General features: G+C 45.8%; 1 protein-coding gene across 1 annotated transcript in view; it reads left to right on the top strand.

Annotated features, from left to right (window-relative positions):
• LOC128697927 (uncharacterized) overlaps positions 1-8770 on the top strand; it is an 86147-nt gene that overhangs the window by 20039 nt on the left and 57338 nt on the right. The window contains exon 2 of the mRNA XM_070080803.1: positions 4525-4623. Coding sequence (XP_069936904.1) covers positions 4525-4623 — 99 coding nt within the window. The remainder of the gene's footprint in view (positions 1-4524; positions 4624-8770) is intronic.

Raw genomic sequence — 8770 nt, 5'->3', positions numbered from 1 at the left:
CTTCACCTCCTCCTTGGTTATATGTACCTCATCCAGCACTTGCTGGTGTGCCCCCCTGTTCTGATTTCTTGGAGTCCTACTGGTTTCCACTGTAAATACCTCTTTAAATCTTGTGTTGAGCTCCTGACAAACCTTTCGGTCGTTTCTTGTGAATTCCCCATCACCCTTCCTCAGTCTGATTACGTGTGTGTGTGTGTGTGTGTATGTGTGTGTGTGTGTGTGTGTGTGTGTGTGTCTGTGTGTGTGTGGTACTGACCTAGTTGTACTCTCCGAGTTGTGGTTCCAGGTGTCGAGTCACAGATCCTGGCACCGCCTCTTCACTGGCCTCCACTAAGTCACTCTTCATGCTCCAGGAGCTTTATTATACCTATTCTTTAAGCTATGTATGGATCCTGCCTCCACTACATCACTTCCCAAACTATTCCACTTCCTGACTACTCTGTGACTGAAGAAATACTTCCTAACATCCCTGTAATTCATCGGAGTTTTCAACTTCCAACTGTGTCCCCTTGTTACTGTGTCCCATCTCTGGAACATCCTGTCTCTGTCCACCTTGTCAATTCCTCTCAGTATTTTATATGTTGTTATCATGTCTCTCTAATGTCGTCAGGCCGATTTCCCTTAACCTTTCTTCATAGGACATTCTCCTTAGCTCTGGAACTAGTCTTGTTTCAAACCTTTGCACTTTACCTAATTTCTTTACGTGCTTGGCTAGGTGTGGGTTCCAAACTGGTGCTGCATACTCCAATGTGGTCCTGACGTACACGGTGTACAGGGTCCTGAACGATTCCTTATTAAGATGTCGGAATGCTGTTCTGAGGTTTGCTAGGCGCCCATATGCTGCAGCAGTTATTTGTGACTCAAGAAATCGTAATGACACGATTGCAAACAATCCATACTCCTGGCCGGGATTGAACCCGCGGTCATAGAGTCTCAAAACTCCAGCCCGTCGCGTTAGCCACTAGACCAGCTAGCCACAATAAGATTCATCCAACTAGGTATATTTCTACACCATAGGAAAGTTAGCACAGGCACCTCTGTGACCACAAATGCAAGTTTTTACAGACGAATCTCCAGCTAGCATGGGCATGACGAACTCTAGCTCAAGTCCCTTCACTGCCGTCAACATGACTCAAGAAATCGTATGTACTCACCTATTTGTGGTTGCAGGGGTCGAGACTCGTCTCCTGGCCCCGCCTCTTCACTGATTGCTACTGGGTCCTCTCTCTCCCTACTCCATGAGCTTTATCATACCTCGTCTTAAAACTATGTATGGTTCCTGCCTCCACTACATCACTTTCTAGGCTATTCCAATGCCTGACAACTATGACTGAAGAAATACTTCCTAACATCCTTTTGACTCATCTGGGTCTTCAACTTCCAATTGTGACACCTTCTTTCTGTGTCCCCTCTCTGGAACATCCTGTCTCTGTCCGCCTTGTCTATTACACGCAGTATTTTGTATGTCGTTATCATGTCTCCCCTGACCCTCCTGTCCTCCAGTGTCGTCAGGCCGATTTCCCTTAACCTTTCTTCATAGGACATTCCCCTTAGCTCTGGAACTAACCTTGTCGCAAACCTTTGCACTTTCTCTAATTTCTTGACGTGCTTGATCAAGTGTGGGTTCCAAACAGGTGCTGCATACTCCAGTATGGGCCTGACGTACACGGTGTACAGTGTCTTGAACGATTCCTTACTAAGGTATCGGAACGCTGTTCTCAGGTTTGCCAGGCGCCCATATGCTGCAGCAGTTATCTGGTTGATGTGTGCTTCCGGAGACGTGCTCGGTGTTATACTCACCCCAAGATCTTTCTCCTTGAGCGAGGTTTGCAGTCTTTGGCCACCTAGCCTATACTCCGTCTGCGGTCTTCTGTGCCCTTCCCCGATCTTCATGACTTTGCATTTGGCGGGGTTAAATTCGAGAAGCCAGTTGCTGGACCAGGTGTCCAGTCTGTCCAGGTCTCTTTGAAGTCCTGCCTGATCCTCATCTGATTTAATTCTCCTCATTAACTTCACATCATCTGCGAACAGGGACACTTCTGAGTCTAACCCTTCCATCATGTCATTCACATATACCAAAAATAGCACTGGTCCTAGGACCGACCCCTGTGGGACCCCGCTCGTCACAGGTGCCCACTGTGATACCTCATCACGTACCATGACTCGTTGTTGCCTCCCTGTCAGGTATTCTCTGATCCATTGCAGTGCCCTTCCTGTTATATGCGCCTGATCCTCTAGCTTCTGCACTAATCTCTTGTGAGGAACTGTGTCAAAGGCCTTCTTGCAGTCCAAGAAGATGCAATCAACCCACCCCTCTCTCTCGTGTCTTACTTCTGTTACTTTATCATAAAACTCCAGAAGGTTTGTGACACAGGATTTGCCTTCCATGAATCCGTGCTGGTTGGCGTTTATACTCTTGTTCCGTTCCAGGTGCTCCACCACTCTCCTCCTGATAATCTTCTCCATAACTTTGCATACTATACACGTCAGTGACACAGGTCTATAGTTTAGTGCCTCTTTTCTGTCTCCTTTTTTAAAAATGGGAACTACATTTGCTGTCTTCCATACCTCAGGTAGTTGCCCAGTTTCCAGGGATGTGTTGAAGATTGTGACAAGTGGCGCACACAGCATATCTGCTCCCTCTCTAAGGACCCACGGGGAGATGTTGTCCAGTCCCATTGCCTTTGAGGTATCAATGTCCCTTAGCAGCTTCTTCACCTCCTCCTCCGTTTTATGTATGTCGATCCCGCACTTGTTGGTATATTCCTTGCTGGTGTCCCCCTCCGTTCTGTCCCCCCAGAGGCCTTCCTGTCTCCACTGTAAATACTTCCTTAAATCTCATGTTGAGCTCCTCACATACCTCTTGATTGTTTCTTGTGAGTTCCCCACCTTCCTTCCTCAGCCTGATCACCTGGTCTTTGACTGTTGTCTTCCTCCTAATGTGGTTATACAGCAGTTTCGGGTCAGACTTGACTTTCGATGCTATGTCGTTTTCGTACTGTCGCTGGGCCTCCCTCCTTATCTGTGCATACTCGTTTCTGGCTCTTCTACTGATCTCCTTATTTTCTTGGGTCCTTTGCCTCCTGTGCCTTTTCCATTCTCTTTGCCTCCCTACACCTTCGGGTAAACCAAGGACTCGCTTTGGTCTTCCTATTATTATTATTGTCCTTGTGAACAAACCTTTCCTCTGCCTCCTTGCACTTTGTTGTTACATATTCCATCATCTCGTTTACTGATTTTCCTACCAGTTCTCTGTCCCACCGAACCTCCTGCAGGAAGTTCCTCATACCTGTGTAGTCCCCCCTTTTATAGTTTGGCTTTTCCCATTCAATTCCTGTTACCTTCTCCACTTGTAACTCTACTATATAATCAAAACTCAGAACCACGTGATCGCTAGCTCCAAGGGGCCTCTCGTAAGTGATGTCCTCAATGTCTGAACTGCTCAGGGTGAACACAAGATCCAGTCTTGCTGGCTCATCCTCCCCTCTCTCTCTGGTAGTGTCCCTGACATGTTGATGCATGAGGTTTTCAAGTACCACATCCATCATCTTGGCTCTCCATGTTTCGGGACCCCCATGTGGCTCCAGGTTTTCCCAGTCGATCTCCCTGTGGTTGAAATCGCCCATTACCAGTAACTTTGCTCTGCTCGAGTGAGCTCTTCTTGCCACCTCAGCCAGTGTGTCCACCATCGCCCTGCTGTTTTCTTCGTACTCCTCTCTTGGCCTCCTGCAGTTCTGTGGTGGGTTATACATCACTCCAATAACTACTTTATGTTCTACAGACTGAATTGTACTTACTATGTAGTCTCTTTCTCCAATCATGTCCATGCCTTCCATTTTCTCAAATCCCCATCGGTTTTTTATGAGCAGTGCAACTCCTCCTCCCCCTCTACTCCTTCTATCTTTTCTCAGGATCTGATATCCCGGTGGGAAGATTGCGTCTGTTATTGTCTCAGCGAGTTTTGTTTCTGTGACTGCTATGATGTCTGGGGATTTCTCACTGATTCTTTCATGCCACTCCTCATGTTTATTCGTTATTCCGTCCGCGTTTGTGTACCAAACTTTCAGCTTCTTTTCTATCACTGTGGTCCTGCAAGAATATTGGGGTTGGGGGAGCGGGAGCCGTGGTGGGGGCCTATGGGGGGGCTGTGGTGTGGGTGGGGTTTGTGATGAGGGGGATGGGGTCAGAATGCCCATATGGGGCAGCTGTTGTGGTGAAGTTTGTGATGTGGGGGTTGGTAGCAGAGGGAACAGTGTGTGGGTTCTGGTTTAGATTCCTCAGTTGCGTTGGGATTGGTGCGGTTGGAGTCCTTCGGCGGGAGTTTCTGCGGGGTGTGTTTGCCTTTCCAGTGTGTGTGTGTGTGTGTGTGTGTGTGTGTGTGTGTGTGTGTGTGTGTGTGTGTGTGTGTGTGTGTGTCACATCCAATTTGATTTAAAAACATTTTATTGCTATATAAATGTTTTACAGTTGCAGAAGATGAACTTGTTTCTCAAGGTTAAGAAATTTAATTCTGGTGTTGCACAGACAGGACATGGTGACGGGTTTCCCGGAGCTGGGTATTCCAGTGCTTGACCCTCTCAGCATACCCTTCTTGCCCTTCAACGTCACTTGGGACGCCAACAAGTCAGTATACTCTCATTGCTCCTTAGTTTAATAAATTTGTGTACCTGGTTGTTTGAGCTACTCGATGAGTTCCTCCAGCAACCAGTGAGTGTCTACTTCATTATACTATAACAAATTGAACCTTCGGGCATATAAAGAGAAGAACGAAAATTCTCTCCCTAGCTGGCTTCACTGAAGCCACGTCTAAACTTGGGAATCATCGTAAAAGACAGGAGATAAGATCCCATAAGCAAATCCACTTGAAGGATTGAGTTAAACAGGGGGTGATACAAGAAATATAAAGAAAAAGTTACTTGGACAAGATATAGATATTTGTTGCTGCCAACGGGGTAAGTTATTTGTTGTGATGTAAACCCAGAAACTCGCCTAGATTTTGATTTAGAGAGTACAAATATGGAAGAAAGTAGATATATAGTAAAGATCATAGAGGAAAGAAAATAAGAAAATGAGAAGCAATGGCCTAAAATACGAGCGGAAGTTGAACTCAGAAACGATTACTCTAAGGAAAATACAATCCTGCTGCGGGTTGTTAATGGTATCTAAACTAAACTCATCAACATGGTTAAATAATCTACTATACAAATAGTAATAGTTTTAAAACTGAAAAGTGTTTGATATAATTCAGGTACAAAGCAAACATAATGTGGAAAATAATTTTAGTAAAACTTTTAAATATAACTATTATATTGAACAAGTTTAATAAAGAATGACGTAAAGTAAGGGAAAAATAAAAGTTACACCCATAATTATAATCAACATTTCATTAATATTCAACACAAATGTGGCATAAATATACATAGTACAAAATTAACTAATCAATTGGAAATATAAGCATAATAATTAAGTTTGGAAATAAAAAAAATAGTGAAAAATAATTAGGATGATAATTAAGATGATAAAATGGAGTTTGGATGATCTTAAACTGGTAGAAATTTTTACGATATTTAGTAAGTGTACAGTGCCACTCAAATATATTTTATTAACTTTTTCTACACATATTAAATTCCCTGAATGAGCTAGAAAAAAGACATATTTTAAATCATTACACAAAAAAGGAAGAAAATCTGAAATACAATAAAGTATATTGGTAAAAACCTTGGTAATAAAAACCGACAAGTTGGTTCAGAAGGACACGTAAGTAAACACTGTAACCTTGGTAATAAATACCGACAAGTTGGTTCAGAAGGTCACGTAAGTAAACACTGTAACCTTGGTAATAAATACCGACAAGTTGGTTCAGAAGGACACGTAAGTAAACACTGTAACCTTGGTAATAAATACCGACAAGTTGGTTCAGAAGGTCACGTAAGTAAACACTGTAACCTTGGTAATAAATACCGACAAGTTGGTTCAGAAGGACACGTAAGTAAACACTGTAACCTTGGTAATAAATACCGACAAGTTGGTTCAGAAGGTCACGTAAGTAAACACTGTAACCTTGGTAATAAATACCGACAAGTTGGTTCAGAAGGTCACGTAAGTAAACACTGTAACCTTGGTAATAAATACCGACAAGTTGGTTCAGAAGGTCACGTAAGTAAACACTGTAACCTTGGTAATAAATACCGACAAGTTGGTTCAGAAGGACACGTAAGTAAACACTGTAACCTTGGTAATAAATACCGACAAGTTGGTTCAGAAGGTCACGTAAGTAAACACTGTAACCTTGGTAATAAATACCGACAAGTTGGTTCAGAAGGACACGTAAGTAAACACTGTAACCTTGGTAATAAATACCGACAAGTTGGTTCAGAAGGTCACGTAAGTAAACACTGTAACCTTGGTAATAAATACCGACAAGTTGGTTCAGAAGGTCACGTAAGTAAACACTGTAACCTTGGTAATAAATACCGACAAGTTGGTTCAGAAGGACACGTAAGTAAACACTGTAACCTTGGTAACAAATACCGACAAGTTGGTTCAGAAGGTCACGTAAGTAAACACTGTAACCTTGGTAATAAATACCGACAAGTTGGTTCAGAAGGTCACGTAAGTAAACACTGTAACCTTGGTAATAAATACCGACAAGTTGGTTCAGAAGGACACGTAAGTAAACACTGTAACCTTGGTAATAAATACCGACAAGTTGGTTCAGAAGGTCACGTAAGTAAACACTGTAACCTTGGTAATAAATACCGACAAGTTGGTTCAGAAGGTCACGTAAGTAAACACTGTAACCTTGGTAATAAATACCGACAAGTTGGTTCAGAAGGTCACGTAAGTAAACACTGTAACCTTGGTAATAAATACCGACAAGTTGGTTTAGAAGGACACGTAAGTAAACACTGTAACCTTGGTAATAAATACCGACAAGGGTGACCTGAGTGAGGTGTGAGTGACGCATGGTGACCTGAGTGAGGTGTGAGTGACGCATGGTGACCTGAGTGAGGTGTGTGTGACGCATGGTGACCTGAGTGAGGTGTGAGTGACGCATGGTGACCTGAGGGAGGTGTGAGTGACGCATGAGTGAGTGACGCATGGTGACCTGAGTGAGGTGTGAGTGACGCATGGTGTCCTGAGTGAGGTGTGAGTGACGCATGGTGACCTGAGTGAGGTGTGAGTGACGCATGGTGACCTGAGTGAGGTGTGAGTGATGCATGGTGATCTGAGTGAGGTGTGAGTGATGCATGATGACCTGAGTGAGGTGTGAGTGACGCATGGTGACCTGAGTGAGGTGTGAGTGACGCATGGTGACCTGAGTGAGGTGTGAGTGACGCATGGTGACCTGAGTGAGGTGTGAGTGACGCATGGTGACCTGAGTGAGGTGTGAGTGACGCATGGTGACCTGAGTGAGGTGTGAGTGACGCATGAGTGACCTGAGTGAGGTGTGTGACCCTGAGTGAGGTGTGAGTGACGCATGGTGACCTGAGTGAGGTGTGAGTGACGCATGGTGACCTGAGTGAGGTGTGAGTGACGCATGGTGACCTGAGTGAGGTGTGAGTGACGCATGGTGACCTGAGTGAGGTGTGAGTGACGCATGGTGACCTGAGTGAGGTGTGAGTGACGCATGGTGACCTGAGTGAGGTGTGAGTGACGCATGGTGACCTGAGTGAGGTGTGAGTGACGCATGGTGACCTGAGTGAGGTGTGAGTGACGCATGGTGACCTGAGTGAGGTGTGAGTGACGCATGGTGACCTGAGTGAGGTGTGAGTGACGCATGGTGACCTGAGTGAGGTGTGAGTGACGCATGGTGACCTGAGTGAGGTGTGAGTGACGCATGGTGACCTGAGTGAGGTGTGAGTGACGCATGGTGACCTGAGTGAGGTGTGAGTGACGCATGGTGACCTGAGTGAGGTGTGAGTGATGCATGGTGACCTGAGTGAGGTGTGAGTGACGCATGGTGACCTGAGTGAGGTGTGAGTGACGCATGGTGACCTGAGTGAGGTGTGAGTGACGCATGGTGACCTGAGTGAGGTGTGAGTGACGCATGGTGACCTGAGTGAGGTGTGAGTGACGCATGGTGACCTGAGTGAGGTGTGAGTGACGCATGGTGACCTGAGTGAGGTGTGAGTGACGCATGGTGACCTGAGTGAGGTGTGAGTGACGCATGGTGACCTGAGTGAGGTGTGAGTGACGCATGGTGACCTGAGTGAGGTGTGAGTGACGCATGGTGACCTGAGTGAGGTGTGAGTGACGCATGGTGACCTGAGTGAGGTGTGAGTGACGCATGGTGACCTGAGTGAGGTGTGAGTGACGCATGGTGACCTGAGTGAGGTGTAAGTGATACATGGTGACCTGAGTGAGGTGTGAGTGACGCATGGTGACCTGAGTGAGGTGTGAGTGACGCATGGTGACCTGAGTGAGGTGTGAGTGACGCATGGTGACCTGAGTGAGGTGTGAGTGACGCATGGTGACCTGAGTGAGGTGTGAGTGACGCATGGTGACCTGAGTGAGGTGTGAGTGACGCATGGTGACCTGAGTGAGGTGTGAGTGACGCATGGTGACCTGAGTGAGGTGTGAGTGACGCATGGTGACCTGAGTGAGGTGTGAGTGACGCATGGTGACCTGAGTGAGGTGTAAGTGATACATGGTGACCTGAGTGAGGTGTGAGTGACGCATGGTGAGAGTGTGAGTGACGCATGGTGACCTGAGTGAGGTGTGAGTGATGCATGGTGACCTGAGTGAGGTGTGAGTGAAGCATGGTGAC

Source organism: Cherax quadricarinatus, unplaced genomic scaffold (assembly GCF_038502225.1).
Source record: "Cherax quadricarinatus isolate ZL_2023a unplaced genomic scaffold, ASM3850222v1 Contig1005, whole genome shotgun sequence".
NCBI classification, from domain to species: domain Eukaryota; kingdom Metazoa; phylum Arthropoda; class Malacostraca; order Decapoda; family Parastacidae; genus Cherax; species Cherax quadricarinatus.
The sequence above is the reverse complement of the archived record's forward strand: the minus strand, read 5'-3'. Positions and strand labels throughout refer to the sequence as shown.